We start from the raw sequence: 20,000 nt of genomic DNA on the forward strand, positions 1-20,000 counted from the left end.
CACACACACACACACACACACACACAAGAACACGCACGCACGCATACAACATTTGTGTATCTATCTATCTATCTATCTATCTATCTATATCTGCTTGTTTACCTACTTACCTACTTATCTGCTGTCTGCCTGCCTGTATGTTGTTCTATAGATCTGTCTATTTCACTGGTTTATTGTTTACTGAAATGGTTCGGGGGTTTTTTGTTGTTGTTTTTTTGTCAGGCCGAAAGTGCGCGCGCGTGTGTGTGTGTGTGTGTGTGTGTGTGTGTGTGTGTGTTGTTGTTGTTGTTGCTGTTGTTGTTGTTTTGTTTGTGGGTTTTTATCTGATTTTTAAAAAAAAATATATATATATATTTTTAATGTTTTGGTTTTGTTGTTGTTGTTGTTTTTAGTATACTTTGCAGTCAAGCCAGAGGTCCCCAAACAAGCTGATCCGCCCAGATTATTACTTTCCCCCTTATCTTGTGAACCCACTGTTCGTCGGGTCGCCTTGAACGTTTTCATTTTTAGAGGAATGTGAGCTTGCGTGAAATTGAGCTAATGAAAACGGTGCAGGTTTTGTCCCTGATGACGTTATCGATTAATTAAACTGTTTTGTTGTTGTTGATAGTTTTCGTTTATCGTTTAGTTTTATTATTGTTGTTATTATCCCTTCTGAGTTTTATCGTTTAGTTTAATTATTATTGTTATTATCTCTTCTGAGTTTTGTTTTTATCGTTTAGTTTTATTATTATTGTTATTATCTCTTCTGAATCTGTCTGTCCGTTTGTTGTGTCCGCTTCTGTTTGAAAGAGGGATGGGGCAAAGAAAGAGAGAGTTGGGGGGCGGGGAGAGGGAAAGAGAGAGAGGAAGAGAGAAAAGGAGTAGGGGAGAGAGAGAGAGAGATGGAGAGGGGGGGTGAGAAAGAGAGTGTGTGGGAAAAGGGGGTGAGAAAGAGAGTGTGTGGAAAAGGGGGTGAGAAAGAGAGTGTGTGGAAAATGGGGTGGGAAAGAGAGTGTGTGGGAAAAGGGGGTGAGAAAGAGAGCGTGTGGGAAAGAAAGGGGGTGAGAAAGAGAGTGTGTGGGAAAGAAAGGGGGTGAGAAAGAGAGCGTGTGGGAAAGAAAGGGGGTGAGAAAGAGAGTGTGTGGGAAAGAGGGTGAGAAAGAGAGCGTGTGGGAAAGAAAGAAGGTGAGAAAGAGAGCATGTGGGAAAGAAAGGGGGTGAGAAAGCGTGTGGGAAAGAAAGGGGGTGAGAAAGAGAGTGTGTTGGAAAGGGGGTGAGAAAGAGCGTGTGGGAAAGAAAGGGGGTGAGAAAGAGAGCGTGTGGGAAAGAAAGGGGTGAGAAAGAGAGCGTGTGGGAAAAGAAAGGGGGTGAGAAAGAGAGCGTGTGGGAAAGAAAGGGGGTGAGAAAGAGAGTGTGTGGGAAAGAAAGGGGGTGAGAAAGAGAGGGTGTGGGAAAGAAAGGGGGTGAGAAAGAGAGCGTGTGGGAAAGAAAGGGGGTGAGAAAGAGAGCGTGTGGGAAGGAAAGGGGGTGAGAAAGAGAGGGTGTGGGAAAGAAAGGGGTGAGAAAGAGAGCGTGTGGGAAAGAAAGGGGGTGAGAAAGAGAGCGTGTGGGAAAGAAAGGGGGTGAGAAAGAGAGGGTGTGGAAAAGAAAGGGGGTTAGAAAGAGAGGGTGTGGGAAAGAAAGGGGGTTAGAAAGAGAGTGTGGGAAAGAAAGGGGGTGAGAAAGAGCGTGTGGAAAGAGAGCGTGTGGAAAAGAAAGGGGGTTAGAAAGAGAGCGTGTGGAAAAGAAAGGGGGTTAGAAAGAGAGCGTGTGGGAAAGAAAGGGGGTTAGAAAGAGAGCGTGTGGGAAATTAAGGGGGTTAGAAAGAGAGTGTGTGGGAAAGAAAGGGGGTGAGAAAGAGAGGGTGTGGGAAAGGGGGTGAGAAAGAGAGTGTGTGGGAAAGGGGGTGAGAAAGAGAGTGTTGGAGAGAGAGGAGGGAGGGGTGGGGGGTGAGAGAGGGAGAGTAAGAAAGTGGGATGACAGACAGAGTGACGGACAGAGAGATCAGCATGTTCGTCCACTGCAGAGGACTGCTATAATAAACCCCACTCGATGGCTTATTCTGTTTTTCATCAGTCGCCATTGCGTTTGTTGACCGTGTGTATTACATGGTGGAACGCCATATACGCTCAGGCTTGTTGTTGCTAAAGTTGTTGTTGGGTTTGGTTGTTTTTTTTGTGTGTGGGTTTCTTTTGGTTGTTGTTATTTGTTATTATTGTTGTTTTTTTTAATAGGATACTGTATTTTGTCTTGCTTCTCGAAATAAAACATTTAAACGAACGATTGTACACTTTGATATTCATCAACTGGTGATCAGTCCGCAAGTGTTGTCCATTTCGGGTGCAGGTAAAAATAAAATAAAATAAAATAAAAATCAACAGTCCGAGACAAACCTTACGAAACAATGTGACAGGCCAGTGATGAATAAGATGAACTCTCTCTCTCTCTCTCTGTCTCTATCTCTCTCTGTCTGTCTGTCTGTCTGTCTCTCTCTCTCTCTCTCTCTCTCTCTGTGTCTCTATCTCTCTCTGTCTCGCTCTGTGTGTGTGTGTGTGTGTGTGTGTGTGTGTGTGTGTGTGTGTGTGTGTGTGTGCGTGTGTGTGTGTGTGTGTGCACATCAGATCTGCACATACAGTCTGATGCCAACATACACAGGTGACCCGTGGCAGTCAACTGCCCCGTCAGACAACTGGCACCTGCAGCACGAAGACATTCATTTTCTAAACGCTGGCACCACTTTTTCAACACACACCCCAAGCGAAAACGCCGACACTGTGCACTATTATGGACGAGGTTACCGAACACGATGCTTCAGTCAGTGCTGTTCACAGACCTCAAGCCATGTAGCTAGCTGTCGTCAGCTTCCAACTAGCACCTGCGCCCAGCTTCAACACTTGTCACGTTGCTTACGTTAGATGTGTCTCTCTGTCTGTCTCTTTATCTGTCTGTCTCTCTGTCTCTGTGTGTGACTCTCTGTTTCTGTCTCGCACGCTCGCACACACACACTCACTCTCTCTCCCTCTCTCTCTCTCTCTCATCCTCTCTTTCACCTCTCGTCTGTGAGAGTTAATGACGGATGTGGGAGCGATTTTTCTTGGGGGCGAGGGGGGGGGGGGAATAAAGGACTTGGATTGGGGAGCCTGGGGGGAGGAAGAGGGGGCTGCAGGGTTTGGGGGCTAGGGGGGCGGGGGGGGGGTATGGTTGGAACCGAACAAGAGATGGTGCCGGCAGCAGCATGGTTTTCTTTTCTTTTGACGTGGGTGCGGCAGAATTGAGAAGAATGAACTCTCTGGGAGGAGCATGAAGCGGGCTTTTCGGTCGGCATTGGTGACGATAAGATAGGCCCGTATTGTCTGCCTGCCCCCCCCCCCCCCCCCCCCTCTCTCTCTCTCATCCTCCCTGAAGAAATCTGAGCTCTCTCTCTCTCTCTCTCTCTCTCTCTCTCTCTCATACAAAAATGTGGTCATGGACTTGAGGAAGAAAATGAACATGGACTTTTTTTTCTATACCGCCCGAGACGCTCTCATTCTTCCCCCCTTTATTTGTCAGAGGATGAAGAAAATTGAGTGAGAAATACGATTACATGCCCTCATCTCCCTCCGCCCCCCTACCCCCACACAGATACACACACACACAGACACACACAGACACACGCACAGACACACACACACACACACACGCACAGACACACACACACACACACACTCTCTCTCTCTCTCTCTCTCTCTCTCTCTCTCTCTCTCTCTCTCTCTCTCTCTTTCACTCTCTCACGCACACACACACACACACACACACACACACACACACACACACACACACACACACACACACACACATGGAGTCCATGGAGGGAAGCTATAAGAGGGTCATTTCCAGCTCTCCAGAAACCGTATTGTGTTGACTTCAAGGCCACCACCACCTCCCCCCCAAGCCCCCCCCCCCCCTCACCTCCCCACTGCTCCCCCCCCCCCCCACACACACACCCCGGTCCCCCCTCACACCCCTCCCCTTGAGATGAATCGGGTACCTTGTTGGTGTGAGGGGAAGGAGGGGGGGGGGAAAGGGAAGGGGGCAGGTTTGTAGGGGTGTGTGTGTGTGTGCGGCATTTGGGGGAAGAATAGGCAAAGTAAATTGGCAATTTGCATAGCGATTTCCGCCCTTCTCTCCCCCCCCTCCCCCCTCCCCACCACAAACACGGCACACACACACACACACACACACACACACACTACACACACTACACACACACACACACACACACACACACACACACACACACACACACACACACACTACACACACACACACACACACACACACACACACACACAGAGAAAGCGAAGGAAATGTGTCGACAAAGAAATACGGAGGGAAGGAAAGCAGCGGCTGTTATTGGACATGTAAAGAGGAAGACGAACGAATCGAGGAACATGGAAGGATTTGTTATATAGGAAGGAAGGAATACAATTTCAAAAAAAAAAAAATCAATGAATAAAAGGAAAGGGGAAAAAAGCAGAAAAAGCGGACATTAGCGCACTCGCCCACACACACACACATACACACACACACGCGCGCCCTCACATACGCGCGCGCACACAGACACACACACACACACACACACACACACACACACACACACACGCACGCACACACACACACACACACACACACGCACACACACACACACACACACACACACACACACACACACACACACGGGCGCGCACACTCACATATACACAGAAGCATGCAGACATAGAGACAGAGAGAGGGGGGGAGAGAGTGTTGCGATACGTGTGTGTGTGTGTGATGGGGGTGGTGGTGGTCGGTACCAACTGTTAAAGGGGGGGTAATTAAGAGGTGTGAGAAAGGAATGAGCAAAATGTACTTGGAAACTAAAACCATGTGGTCATGATACATCTTGCAGTACTTTGAAAATAAAACGCATATTATCCAACAAACTTTTCATTTGAGAGGGGTGGGGGGGGGGGGGACGAAAGAAAAAAAAAAGTATTGATCTACTAACATTTGGAAAAATAAATTCTTTATTCTTTTACTTTCGTTTAGGTTTTGTCAAACTATCAGACGATATAGCTCTACAGAAATTTCATTTCGATTAATTTGGTAGTGTATGGAAGCCAGTTTTTGACTGATAATCCAGAAGGCCTCTCTCTCTGTCTCTCTGCAACTGATGTCTTAGTGTGTCTGTGTGTGAGTAGTATATCATGCCTGACTTCTTTTTCTTTCTTTTTTTCTTTTTTTTTTCTTTTTTTCTTTTAATTTTTTTCTATCTCCCCTTGTAACAGTTGTTTCCCCGAGTGTGCGAGTGTGTATGTGATTCTGTTTGTGGTCGATGGATTATCCCCCCTGCCCCCCCCCCACCCCCGTTACCTTCTTTTAAAGGTTTTTTTCTCTTTTTTTTTAATAGTACTTAATTCTTTTTTTTCTTTTTCTTGTACTTGATAATTGCGAATTTGTGCGTGTTTTTTGTGTTCTTGTTGTGTGTGTGTGTGTGTGTGTGTGTGTGTGTCTGTGTGTGTGTGTTTCTCTCTTTGTCCAGGGCTGAGTGGAAAAAAAGCATGTGTACTTGCTTATCTCATTACCCTGGTGGAATAACATTTCGTTTCGTTTCGTTTCTGTCTCTGTCTCTCTGTCTGTCTCTCTCTCTCTCTTTCTCTCTACGTTTTGTGTGAACATGTCTGTCAGTTTCTCCCCACTTCCTTATCCCCCCCACCACCCCCACCCTCATTCCCACACACGGAAGGGCAGAAGGTGAAACTTCTAAAGCATTGTCTGTTTTTTGGTGGGTTTTTTAGAATACGTTATTTGATACAAATGATGATATGGTTCGTCAACCCGTCTCGTTGAATTTGAAGTGCAACGTGTGTGTGAGCGCGGTATAAGCTTCCTAAGCTTGTTGATGCTTTAATTTTGTCTGTGGTTTGCGTTGTGATCATGTGTAGTGCTGTTGAACGATTGAAGATGACTCAAACCAAAATATATTGTCTCCTAACCCGTTTTCTTTCGATGTTTTTTGTTCACAGGCGGAGGAAAAAAAAAAAAAAAAACCCACCACTACCCAGCTTTCCCACCAACCCACCCACCTAACCTTAAACTGCCACCATCAAACCACCAGCAGGCAGCAGCCCAGCAACTTAAAAAAACGATGCTGTGACCCATCTTGGAGAGTGCGAAGAAACTGCCCGCCTCACACGGGTAGGTAGGTAGGTAGGGCAGGCAAGGTTGGACAAGGTTACCATGGACGCGATTAGTAGCAGTCAGCTTCCGACTCATTCGCCCCAGCTCCCTCCACCCTCCTCCGCCACCACCACCACCTCCTCCTCCTCCACGGCAGTAACGAGCGGCCACGGCCCCAGCGGACGTTCCAAGCCCGGGGGTCGGACCGGAGGTGCCTCACGGCGCATGCGCACCAAGAACCGCGGAAGTCAAACGTGCAGCAGCTCTGACGACGACCTTCACTCGGACGACAACCTTCGGCCCTACGAGGAGGTCAAGGTCGCCCACCACGACAAGAAGCTGTCTGGATTGGGTGAGTAGTGTGTGTGTGTGTGTGTGTACTTTATATATATATATAATATTGTGTGTGTGTGTGTGTACTTTATTATCTAGTGTGTGTGTGTACTTTATTATTGTGTGTGTGTGTGTCTGTGTGTGTGTGTGTGTGTGTGTACACTTTATTATCGTGTGTGTGTGTGTGTGTGTGTGTGTGTGTGCGCTTTATTATTTATTGTCTGTGTGTGTATATGTGTGTCTGTGTGTGTGTGTTGGTTGCGGTTTGGTGTTTTTGGTTTGATGTGTAATTGATGGTTTTGGGGTGGTGGTGGTGGTGGGTTTTGTGGTGGTAAAGGTAGGGGTGTGGGAGAGGGGTGTGCGGTGTGGGTCAGGGTGGTAGGGGTGGTGTGGTTGTGTGTGGAGTATGTGTGATGGGGGTGGGGTGGGGTGAGGGTGTGTGCTTTTGTTGTGGGGCGGGTGTGTGTGTGGAGAGAGAGAGAGAGAGACCTATGTGTGTGTGCATGTGCGTGCGCGCGCGTGCGTGTGTGTATTAATAATAATAATAATAACAATAATGATAACTGTCTGTAAAGTGACAAAGTCCGCGATTGAACGACAAATTTTGTAGATGTTTGTGGAGGTCAGGGGGGTGGAGGGGGAGGGGGGAGGGGGATGGGTGGAGGAATGGTGGAAAAAGGGGAGGAGGGGGAATATGTATTGTTGTTGCTGTTGTCGGTGTTGTTGCTGCATTCTGTGTTGCTATGTGTGTCTGTTATGTTGGCAGGATTACACGTGTTGTGTTTGTGCGGTGGTGTGTAACGTTGTCAGTTGGGTGGATAGATAGGCAGGCCTATGGTGGTGCGCGTTTGCGTGCGTGTGTGAGTGCGTAGATTGTGTGTATGTGTGTGTCTGAACTGCCAAGCAGATGCCTGACCAGCAGCGTTACCCAACGCGCTTAGTCAGGCCTTGAGAAAAAAAAAGGATGAATAAATGATAGATAAATACATAAAAAAATAACTACTACCACTACTAATAATATGTATAAGGCGCAAAAACTTGATGAACTCAACTATAAGCGTACATAAATAAATAATTAATTAATAATTATAATATAAAAAAGTAATAATAATAATAATAATAATAATAAATAAATAAATAAATAAGACAACAATGATGATAAATAAGCAAATAAATGTAAAACATGGAGACACACATTCACACATACACCCACATATACATAACAGATATGCACCAAACATGCAGTTTCACAGATATGACAGTCAAATACACATAAACGTACATGAGCCCCAACACACACACACACACACACACACACACACACACACACACATTACCCTGCACCTCCTCTACCCCCTCCTCCACACACTCATTTCTAGGCTACGTATCGCAGCTTCCACGGCACACACACACACACACACACACACACACACACACACACACACACACACACACACACACACACACACACACAGATGAACACTTACTTGTACAAGCACACACAGATACGCCCATATCCCCCACCCCCAACCCCACACACATATATACAAAGATATATATATACACACCCGCACGTTCCAATATTCCGTTGCTCCCACAGTGTAGGCATGCATACACACACATACCTCATCCTCTACCCCCCTCCCTCCCGCACCCTCCCCCCTCCCTCACACACACACACACACACACACACATGCACGTGCACAGAACTCTCCTGACACTTGTGTACACTTACACCCTCGCGCATGCACAGACGCACTCAAACACACAGACCCACACATACACACACGCACAGAGGCTGCCACTGATTGGCCGCAAGAGGGATGGGAAAAGATCTCTGATGCCAAGGTGGAATTGGTGGTGGAATTTTGTTAACTGTTTATTTATTTATGTATTCATTTGTTTATTTATTTATTAACACTATCAATCAACAGAATCACGTTTTTGCTCAGATTGTTAGTCTCGTCATAGTAATATCTGACAGTTGCTCCCAAAGTTAATTTCCACACTTAACTGGGGCGTTTTCTGCACTTTTATTTGTACCGTGTGGTTTTAACATTATTAACCTGATATCAGTTGTGCAAAGGAAAGGCGTTGGCAGAAATTAAACAGTTTCAGTTTCAGTAGCTCAAGGAGGCGTCACTGCGTTCGGACAAATCCATATACGCTACACCACATCTGCCAAGCAGATGCCTGACCAGCAGCGTAACCCAACGCGCTTAGTCAGGCCTTGAGAAGAAATAAAAAGGTGAAGAAATAATAGATAAATACATAAAAAAAGAACTACTACTACTAATAATAATAATATGTATAAGCCGAAAATCTTGATGAAGTCAACTATAAGCGTACAAATAACAAAAAACAACAACAGCAAAAAATTAACAGATGAATCAAACTCGTCACTACCACGACTGTCGCCATTATCCTGTGTGTGTGTGTGTGTGTGTGAATAGAATAGAATAGATTTTATTGTCATGACACCGTAAGGTTTATAAGACACAAGTGCAATGGTAAATGAATGAACGAATGAAAAACACACAATTAATCAATCAGTTAATGCAGTAAATTGCAGCAGCATTCATAAACAAATTTTCCCAATCTTGTTTGTATATATTCATCCTCTGTTAGCATCACCTGACTGGGAATATGTCCTGTGTTATTCGAATTGTGAATATCCTTTATATATATATATGTGTGTGTGTGTGTGTGTTTGTGTGTGTGTGTGTGTGTTTGCGTGTGTCTGTGTGTGTGTGTGTGCTAATCTCTTCCCCATTTATTAACCGAAAATCATTTGGAAGCGTGGCTTGTTAAACTGGCGCAGGCGAATGATTATTGAACTGGAAATGTCTCAGCTCTAAACTGAATGCCAAACAGATGTCTGTTGAAGTTGTTGTACGAGCTGCCTGCAACGATTCTGGAAGAAGACGAAGATGAAGAAGAAGAAGAAGAAGAAAACACCAACAATACTGTACAGGATACAATATGATTTGGCTTTTGCCCTTTCAAGCAAAATTCTATAGTGTCGGGGGGAAAATCGAAAGAGAGTCGGATACATTGATGGTTGCACGTTGGGGGAAAAAAAAAACAACTCAAAAAGTTCTTTTGTTTCTTCTCTTTCTTTTTACTTTCTTTTTCTTTTTTTGTCCCCAGCAAGAGAGACGAGTGTGTGTGTGTGTGTGTGTGTGTGTGTGTGTGTGTGTGTGTGTGTGTGTGACTCGACTCGACTCGACTTCGTTTACTGTCATAAAATCCCGAAGGATTAATAGACACAACAAAGAACAAAAGAAACAAAAAAAAATAAACGGTCATCTAATACGCATGCAGTGAAATACATAGTTGGCGAGTGGTTTTTTTGTTTTTTTTTGTTTTTGTTTTTGGGGGTTTGTTTTTTGTTTGTTTGTTGTTGTTTTTGTGTTGTTGTTTTTTGTTGTTGTTTTTTTTTTTTTGGGGGGGGGGGGTTGTTGTTTTTTTTGTTTGTTTTTGTTTTGTTTTGTGTTGTTTTTTTTTACAGTCATCGCAGTTGAACCACCTGGTTTTAGGATATTCTTTTGTATTTTTCTAGTGCCCACATTTGATTGATGATAATACTGCTGTACAGTTGTAATTAGATGGTTTCGCAAATTATGAAATAAGATGCACGTATCTAAGATATGTGATTCATCTTCAACAACCTCATATAATTATATCACATAACCTCTCTTCTCTGGGAATGTTTGCATATCTTCCTCGTTCGATATTTGAATAAAGTGCGCTTATTCTGAGTTGACAAAGAGCTTGTTTGTGAGCAGGATCGATTTTATCAGTTAGATAATTCTCAATTTGATAATCGTTTCTTTTAATTTTGTTGTAAAAGTCTAATCTGTGTGTGTGTGTGTGTGTGTGTGTCTGTCTGTCTGTGTGTGTGTGCGCGCGCGCGTGTGTGTGTATGAAAAAGAATGTGTGTGTGTGTGTGTGTGTGTGAAAGAATCTTTCATCGTTTTGGGTTTGGTTTAAATTTGTTTGTTTCAAATTTACATTTCCAGCTAATGTGTTCTGTCTCTGTCTCTCTGTCTGTCTGTCTCTTTCTCTCTCTCTGTGTCTCTCTCCCCTCTCCCTCTCACACACACACACACACACACACACACACACACACACACAACACACACACAACACACACACACACACACATTCTCTTCATCTTTCTCTCTCTCTCGCGCGCGCGCGCGAGCTCGTGCGTGTATGCGTTCGTGTGTGTGTGTGTGTTCGCGCGCGTGCGCGTGTGCGTGTGCGTGCATAGGCCGGCGCTAATGGCATGGTGCTACAAACGAAAGTTGGCCCCCCTACCATGTACACCCTCACACCCGACCCCTCCCCCCTCCCCCCTTCTTCCCCTCGTACACAGATATCTACCAACGGCCACCCTTCTCTCAGCGCTGTATTGTTTGGTTAAATGAAGCAAGCTGCTCTGCTGGTACGTGCTGTTGCCGTTTGTGAGTGTACTGTGTGCAGAGAGTATTGATCTCTCTCTCTGTCTCTCCCTGTCTCTCTCTGTCTCTCCCTGTCTCTCTGTCTCTCTGCTTCTGTTCCCACCCCCACCCCTCTCTCTCTCTGTCTCTCTGTATCCCTCTGTCTCTATCTCCCCCTCTCTCTTTCTGTCTGACTGTCTCTCTCACTCGCTCTCTCTCTCTCTCTTTGTCTCTGTCTTTCTCTCTCTGTCTCTGTCTGTCTCTCTCTGTCTCTCTCTCTCGCTCTGTCTCTCTGCCTCACTCTTTCTCTGTCTCTGTCTCTCTCTGTCTCTCCCTCACTCTCCCTCACTCGCTTTCTCTCTCTCTCTGTCTCTTTCTCTGTGTCTCTGTCTCTCTCTCTGTCTTTCTCTCACTCTCCCTCTCTCTCTCTCACTCACTCGCCCTCTCTCTGTCTCTCTCTGTGTATCTGTCTTTCTCCCTCCCCCGCCCCCTCTCTCTCTCTCTTATTCTCTCCCCCCCCCCCCCCCCCCCCCCCCCTTTGTCTTATCTATCTATCTTTGCCCATTGCTCGTGAAGTTCAGCGGGCACCTGCCCAGGCATTCACATCTTTAAAGGTATACACATTTACATACGCAGGCGCGAACGCACGTACACGCGAGGCGCCCGCTGTTATATAATAGACACTCCGTCGCTTGCTGTTTTGTGCAACTGTACTTCCGTTCAGACACTGAGACAGACACACACACACAGACACATTCATGTTAAATACGGCGAGAGAGAGAGCGAGAGAGAGAGGGGGATACGGATAATTTATTCATTCCAGGTTATGTCCCCTGATGATGGGGTGTGCCAACAATTCACAACATACACAACATAAAGTGCGAAACACGTAAAAAAAAATCAAACCAATAACAAAAGCCAAGCATTAATTACAAGTTATAGAACAGACTAGGACGGTAGCTAGTTCTCTAAACTTAAAAGCCTTCTACAGGTACAGAGATGTAAATTACGAACAGCAGTGACATCAGTGCTTGACAACAATAAACCCGACTTAAACACACAGGGTTGTTTGTAGTATTTAGGTCGAATGAGTCATTCTCTAACATTACTAAGGAGAGACAGACACAGAGAGAGAGAGAGAGGGAGAGAGAGAGACAGAGAGAGAGAGATCAGTATGGCTAGAAGAAAAAGAGAGAGGGTGTGCAAACTCTTAAAGAGTAGGAAGGAAGGAAGGAAAGAACGAAAGCTAACGAAAAGGAAATAATGACAGACAGAAAGACTACAATTATATTGAGAGACCCACTGGTCAAATAAAGAGACTGACAATGAGAGACAGACAGAAAAAAGAACAAGACTTGTGTATATATATATATATATATATATATATATATATATATATATATATATCTAGAGAGAGAGAGAGAGACAGACAGACAGAGACAGAGAGAGAGAGAACACTGAACGCTGAGCACTGAACACTGAAACGTTTAATGTCATTAGCTGTACAGCTCTAGTGACAAGAGAGAGAGAGAGAGAACACTGAACGCTGAGCACTGAACACTGAAACGTTTAATGTCATTAGCTGTACAGCTCTAGTGACAAGAGAGAGAGAGAGAGAACTGAAAGAAAGAAAAAAATGACGAGAGACTCGAGTCAGAGAGAGGAATAAGGAACAGAAAAGAAAGAACATCAAGAAAGAGAGAAGAAGAAAAGGAAAACGAAGGAAGAAAAACGTAGAAATCAAAAACAACCAAGCAAAAAACAAACAAAAAAAAACACAACAAAAAACAAAAAAAGACACAGAGAGAAAACAAAAGAAAAGAAGAGAAAATAGAGAGAAACGTCAAGAAAAAGAAAACAAAAAAAGATGAACGTGAGAAATGAAAGAAAGAAAGACAGAAAACGATAAAAGAGAGAAAAAGAAGGGGAAGAAAGATAAAGGAAAGAAAGGCAAAGAAAAGAAAGAAAAGGCATGAAAACAAAGAAGGGAGAAAAAAAAAGAGAGATAAAAGAAGAAAAACAAAAGAAAAAGGGACCCCCAACCCCCCACCCCCACCCCCCACCCCCCACCCCCCCCCACGCCCCCCACCCCCAAAAAAAAAAAAAAGAAGAAGGGAGAGAAGGAAAGGCGGTGGTCACGCCAGCAGCAGACTCGAAAGCTTCCTGCTTGCAGTCTGGGGAGGATGTTGTGGGATGGGGGCTAGCTTCCTGCCGGCCCCCGAGACTCTCTTGTGTGCCAGACCTGACATCTTACAGAGAGAGGGGGAGAGGGAGGGGGGTGGAGGGTGGAGAGAAAGGGGAGGAAGGGAGAGAGAGAGGGGGGAGGGATGGGGGAGGGTGGAGAGAGGGGAGGAAGAGAGACAGACATCGATAGACAGACACGGAGACTTTCTTGTGTGCCAGACCTCATCTTTACAGAGAGGGGGGGGGGGGTGGAGGGAGAGAGTGAGGGAGAGAGAGAGGGAGATGCGGGGGGGGGGGGGGGGGGGGGGGGGGGGGGGGGGGGGGGGGGGGGAGAAAGACAGGGAGACAGACAGACACGGAAATTTTCTTGTGTGCCAGACCTCTTACAGAGAGAGAGGGGAGGAAGGTGGAGAGAGAGGGGCAGAGAGAGAGAAAGGGAGACAGACATCGATAGACAGATACGGAGACTTTCTTGTATGCCAGACCTCATCTTACAGAGAGAGAGAGAGAGGGGGGGGAGAGAGAGGGGGTGGGTGCGGAGGGGGGAGAGTGCTGAAAGAGAGAGAGACAGGGAGACAGACATCGATAGACAGACACGGAGACTTTCTTGTGGGCCAGACCTCATCATACAGAGAGATAGAGGGAGAGAGACTGGAGGGGGGGGGGGGGGAGTGAGAGACATGGAGACTGTTGTGTGCCAGACCTCATCTTACAGAGAGGGAGAGATAGATAAAGAGAGAGACCGGGTGACAGACAGACAAGGAGACTCTCTCTCTCTCTCTTACACACACACACACACACACACACACACACACACACACACACACACACACACACACAACACACACAATGTCCGTGCCAGCTCCTCCTTTTCACCAAACCAAACTAAAAAAAACACCCACCCGAGACCATCATCGAAGTGCCCCATCCCCACCTCCCCAACTCTATACTGAAGCCCCCCCCCCCCCCCCCTCCTCCCCACCTTCATTCGCCTGTCCTTCTCCTACCACTATACTGGTACTCCTTCCCCCCCTCCCTCACTCCCTCCCTCCTCTCCAACTTGTTCCTACCCCCCACCCCACCCCGCGCCCCACACCCCCTGTACCCTCTACCATCACCCCACCCCTTTCTTCACCTTCACTGATAAGCAGGGGAGAAAGGGGAGAGAGAGAGAGAGAAGAAGAAGAAAAAAGTGGATGCAGACAAGTGTAATATCTGTGAATGGCCACCTTTTGCCCATCCAAACTTCCCCACCCCTACCCCCCCACACACACATACACACATACACACTCCTTCTCTACAAATAGGATGGAAGAGGCGGCCCTGCGTTGGAGGAGAGGTGGAGGGGGAGGAGGGGGGGGGGGGGCTCGGGGGGGGATGTGGGACGGGGGAGGGGGGTTAGACTGTTAGCACGTGCGCTGTCCAGACGGAGGAAGCCGTCACAGAGGTTGGACATGTATTTTGTATTTGTATTTCTTTTATCTCTGTGTGAAATTCGGGCTGCTGTCCCCAGGGAGAGTGCGTCGCTATATACTACAGCGCCACCCTTTCTTTTTTTCTTTTTCCTGCGTGCACTTTTATTTGTTTTTTCCTATCGAAGTGGATTTTTCTTAGAATTTTGCCAGGAACAACCTTTTTGTTGCCGTGGGTTCTTTTACGTGCGCTAAGTGCATGCTGCACACGGGACCTCGGGCTTATCGTCTCATCTGAATGACTAAGCGTCCAGACCACCACTCAAGGTCTAGTGGAGGGGGAGAAAATATCGGCGGCTGAGCCGTGATTCGAACCAGCGCGCTCAAGATTCTCTCGCTTCCTAGGCGGACGCGTTACCTCTAGGCCATCACTCCACATGGCCATCACTCCACATGGCCATCACTCCGCATGGCCATCACTCCATCACTCCACGTGGCCATCACTCCACGTGGCCATCACTCCACATGGCCATCACTCCACATGGCCATCACTCCGCATGGCCATCACTCCATCACTCCACGTGGCCATCACTCCGCATGGCCATCACTCCACATGGCCATCACTCCACCACTCCACATGGCCATCACTCCACCACTCCACATGGCCATCACTCCACATGGCCATCACTCCACATGGCCATCACTCCATCACTCCACATGGCCATCACTCCATATAGATGAAGGGGGTAATGGTAGCAGAAGGGGGTGGGGTGGTGGGGAGGAAGGAGGAGGAGGAGAGGCTGGACCGCTGGACGTACTTCTAGTTTTTGGAGTCCGTGAGATGGACTGAAGGTGGTCTGATTAGTGTTGGTGCTACTACTACTACTACTACTACTGCTACTGCTGCTGCTGCTGCTGGGGGTCTCTGGAGCCCTTATTGTGCGTGTAGAAATCCCCTCCCCTGTCTTCTTCTGTTACTCTTGTTTCTGTTTCTGTTACTTCTTTTCCTTCTTCTTATGTTTCTTCTTCTTCTTCTTCTTCTTCTTCTTCTTCTTCTCCTCTTTCTTCTTCTTCTTCAGTTTAGCGTCTTTTAACCATAAGTGTTATTTGACAAACATAGAGGAAAAAGACAGCTACTGGTGAGGGAAAAGAAACTGTTCACGCAGTGTGTGTGTGTGTGTGTGTGTGTGTGTGTGTTCGGTAACATATAGAACGGGGGAGTATTGACGCGGGGGGGCGGGGGGGGGGGGGGGGGGTATCGACACAGGGGAATATTGACGCGGAGGGAGTATCGACACGGGGCAGTATTGACGCGGGGGGAGTATCGACACGTGGGAGTATTGACGCGGGGGTGAGTATCGACACGGGGAATATTGACGCGGGGGGAGTATCGACACGGGGCAGTATTGACGCGGGGGGGAGTATCGACACGGGGGGAGTATTGACGCGGGGGGGAGTATCGACACGGGGGAGTATCGACGCGGGGGCAGTATCTACACGGGGGAGTATTGACGTGGGACGCGGGGGGAGTATCGACACGGGGGAGTATTGACGCGGGGGGGAGTATCGGCACGGGGGAGTATTGACGCGGGGGGAGTGTCGACACGGGGGAGTATTGACGCAGGGGGGAGTATCGACACGGGGGAGTATTGACGCGGGGGGAGTATCGACACAGGGGAGTATTGACGCGGGGGGAGTATCGACACGGGGGGAGTATTGGCGCGGGGGGGGAGTATCGAGACAGGGGAGTATCGGGCTGACCCCATGCTGCACCACTCGAATGTCTGCTATTATGATAGCCTGGCCTGTCTGCACACGGATGGCCGTAGATTCCATAAGCAGGTCGATGCACTGGCTGGCTGGCTGGCTGGCTGGTCAACCAATACATTCCCATCACCCTTGCTCTTTTGCAAGCGGGTGGTGATATCTGTGCTTCACTGGTAGTAGTAGTAGTAGTAGTAGGGTAGTGTAAGGGAGTGGCGGGGAGGGGGCGGGGGGGGGATAAGGTTGGGTTGGGACGGGTGGTGGTGGAGGAAGTGAGTGCATAGTGCCGTGGACGTGTTTGGGCGGGGGGGGGGGGGGGAGGTGTTATAGGTATAGTAGATCTCTGCGACTTGCTTTTTTTTTTTTTTTTTTTAAACTTTCTGCTTGTGCCTGGAGAAATGGTCAGAAGATGGTGGGAGTGATAGAGAGAGAGAGAGAGAGAGAGAGATGACGGTAGAAGACAGACCGACTGAGCTGGATAGCTATTGTTACAGTGGAGTGATGGCCTAGAGGTAACGTGTCCGCCTTGGAAGTGAGAGAATCTGAGCGCGCTGGTTCGAATCACGGCTCAGCCGCCGATATTTTCTCCCAACACCAGTGGCGGTCTGGACGCTAGTCATTCGGATGAGACGATAAACCGAGGTCCCGTGTGCAGCATGCGCTTAGCGCGCGTAAAAGAACCCACGGCAACAAAAGGGTTGTCCCTGGCAAAATTCTGTAGAAAAATCCACTTCGATAGGAAAAACAAATAAAACTGCACGCAGGAAAAAATACAACAAAAAAATAAAATAAAATAAAATAAAATAAAAATGGGTGGCGCTCTCAGTGTAGCGACGCGCTCTCCCTGGGGAGAGCAGCCCGAATTTCACACGGAGAAAGTCGGGAAAAAAATACAAATATACAAATACAAAATACATGACATATTACATTTTGTTGTTGTTGTTGTTGTTTCTCCTTCTTTACACAGTGAAGTGGATAATGGACAACAGACAACCCTGCCCGACCCACCCCCTCCCTCCACCCTTACCTCTCCATTCCCCCCCCCTCCCCCTCCCCCTCCCCCTCCACCCGATGCCAAACCGTCTCCCGAAGAAGTGACTGACTGAGTAGAGCCAGACAGGAAAGGTAGCACGCTCACTTAGCAGTCAGTGATGCGTAAAGCGTGCTTGGATGAGGCCTTTGTTTTTGTTGGCTCAGTACATTTTTTGTTTTTTGGGGGGGAGTTTTTGTTTTTTGTTTTGTTTTGTTTTGTTTTTTAATTTTATTGAGGCTCTGTTCTTGTTTATCTTGTGTCTGTGTTTACGCTTACAGTAGAACTGTGGTGAATAAATGAATAAATAAACAAACAAACAAAAGCGAAACGGCCTGTTCTCATGGTGACATCAGTTTCCATACCCCTCCACTTCTGTGATATTTTTTTACATTTGTATCTTCGTAATATTTGTAGGGGCTGTTGTTGGCTTTTACAGTTATGGTCCCCATGTTGTTTACTTGTCTATGTTGTGATAATGCACCTGACCAAATTTCTCCAGTTGGAGATAATAAAGTTATTCTTATCTTATCTTATCTTATCAGTGTCTTCAGTGTCGGCAGATTCATAGGGGGCTGTTGTTGGGGGGGGGGGGGGGGGACGTGGAGGCGGTCTCCACTCTAGCTCCGCGACTAAGCCATTATTGTCGTTAGTAGGGGGCTTAGTAGGTGGTGTCCAAAGTACGTTAAATCAGAACAGGCACCACTGAACACCACCGAAGTGACTCAGCAGCAGTGCAGGGTCTTCTCTGGTGTGTGGTCCTCTGGCGAACTAACATCGATGGTTCCCTGCGGACTGCCGACGCTGGAACTGTGACGGACGAACCCGGGTGTGGCCGTGAATGGGGGAATCTAAATGAGCGGCGTGGGGGTGGGGGGTGGGGTATAAAGTAAGCTAAGGCAACGTTTCCACGATGACACAGCCTGAAAAAAAAAAGGCAGCAATTTCTTCAGACAACTTCACTTTCATCAGCCCTCCACAATACTCCGCCCGCTCCTATCCGCCACGTCCTCGCTCTCCAAGCCAACAACAACAACAGCAACAACAACAACAACAACAACAACAGCAACAACAACAACAACAGCAACAACAACAGCAACAACAACAACAACAAACTTCGACTTTTCTCCCACACCTTTTCAAGCTTCCGATGGTCCTCTAAGATAGCCATGAAAGCACTTTAGGAAGGAAAACACCCTTTAAGACACAACAACAAACAATCAAACAAAAAACAGCACAGTAGCGGTGGCAGCAGCAGCAACAGCAGTTGTGGTTGCAGTTGGCGTGTGAGGGACAAAACAACGATGATTTTTTTTTTTTTAACAACAGCCCCCCCCCCCCCCACCCCCCCGCCCCCCTTTTTTTTTCCTTTTCATAACATAACACAGGGGCACAACTATGGAAAGAAAAAAAAAAAAGCTGCATGTTACATAAACTGTGTCAAGTCAGAATTCCTGACAAAAAGGTTTACAGAAGGTAAGAAACAACAACAACAACAAACAAACAAAAAAAACAAAAAAAAACAGCAGCCCGCTGTTCCTCTGAAACCCTTGAGCCCGGTTTTCAGTTGGCAGCCAAGCTCGGCTCTCCGAAGTAACTGTGTCAGGGTGGATGGCATCGAGTCCGAGCGTCTGCGCATCCTCCGGGTGCCAAGGATAACAAGCCGGCATGCAAAATGCACACATGTTGCTGGCTGGGTTAATAACTCCCCCAGTTGTCTGTGTACCACCAGAGGTGCGGGGGGGGAGGGGGGAGGGGGGTTGGGGGGGAGGGTGGCTGCCCCTGTCAGAGGTAATGTCTCGTGGTGAGTGCTGGCCTGTTCGCTGTGTTAGTAGGCTGGGGTATAGACACTGGAGATGTTAGTGGCTGTGGCTGGGGCCAGCTGCAGCGTTGTACACTTGCCTGTCCCAAGAGAACCAACTACCGGAGTTTCAGTTTCAGTTTCAGTAGCTCAAGGAGGCGTCACTGCGTTCGGACAAATCCATATACGCTGCATCACATCTGCCAAGCAGATGCCTGACCAGCAGCGTAACCCAACGCGCTTAGTCAGGCCTTGAGAAAAAAAAAGTGAATAAATAATAGATAAGCTTACATAAATAAATAATAATTATACTATATAAAAAAGGTAGTAGTAATAGTAATAATAATAAAATAATAATAATAAGTAAATAAATAAATAAGACAACAATGATAAATAAGCAAATAAATGTAAAACATGAAGACACACATTCACACATACACCCACACATGCATAACAGATATGGAAAGATGAGGAACCGAGAAGAGTAAAGTTGGAACGTGGAACGTTCGGTTTTTGTTTCGTTTTTTTGTTGTTGTTTTTTAACGTCACTGATAACTACACAAAGCTTAAGTTCGAGTGATATTCTTCTGTCTGTCAGCTCCACGCTGGTATGTTTTATTGAGGTTCTTTTTAGAAGAAGAAAAAAATGGAACCGGTGGGGGGGGGGAAGGAGGGGGGGGGGGGGTACAGGAATTAACGCAGAGTGTTACAAATATAATATGTAAGCCACAGTTCTCTCAGCCCTTTTCCACCACCACCACCACCACCACCAGATTTCTCCCCTCGGGGATTTTTCTTCTTCTTCTTAACCC

At 47.0% G+C, this 20,000-nt stretch overlaps 1 protein-coding gene across 5 annotated transcripts in view; it reads left to right on the forward strand.

Annotated features, from left to right (window-relative positions):
* The first annotated feature begins 6,089 nt into the window (after window positions 1-6,089).
* Window positions 6,090-20,000, forward strand: part of LOC143298556 (teneurin-m-like) — a 282,172-nt gene continuing 268,261 nt past the window's right edge. For all 5 annotated transcript variants that reach the window (XM_076611431.1, XM_076611432.1, XM_076611434.1 and 2 more), the window contains exon 1: window positions 6,090-6,571. In XM_076611431.1, the coding sequence (XP_076467546.1) occupies window positions 6,280-6,571 (292 nt within the window). In that variant the 5' untranslated portion in view covers window positions 6,090-6,279. The remainder of the gene's footprint in view (window positions 6,572-20,000) is intronic.

The sequence above is a fragment of the Babylonia areolata genome, chromosome 24 (assembly GCF_041734735.1).
Source record: "Babylonia areolata isolate BAREFJ2019XMU chromosome 24, ASM4173473v1, whole genome shotgun sequence".
Taxonomy (NCBI): domain Eukaryota; kingdom Metazoa; phylum Mollusca; class Gastropoda; order Neogastropoda; family Buccinidae; genus Babylonia; species Babylonia areolata.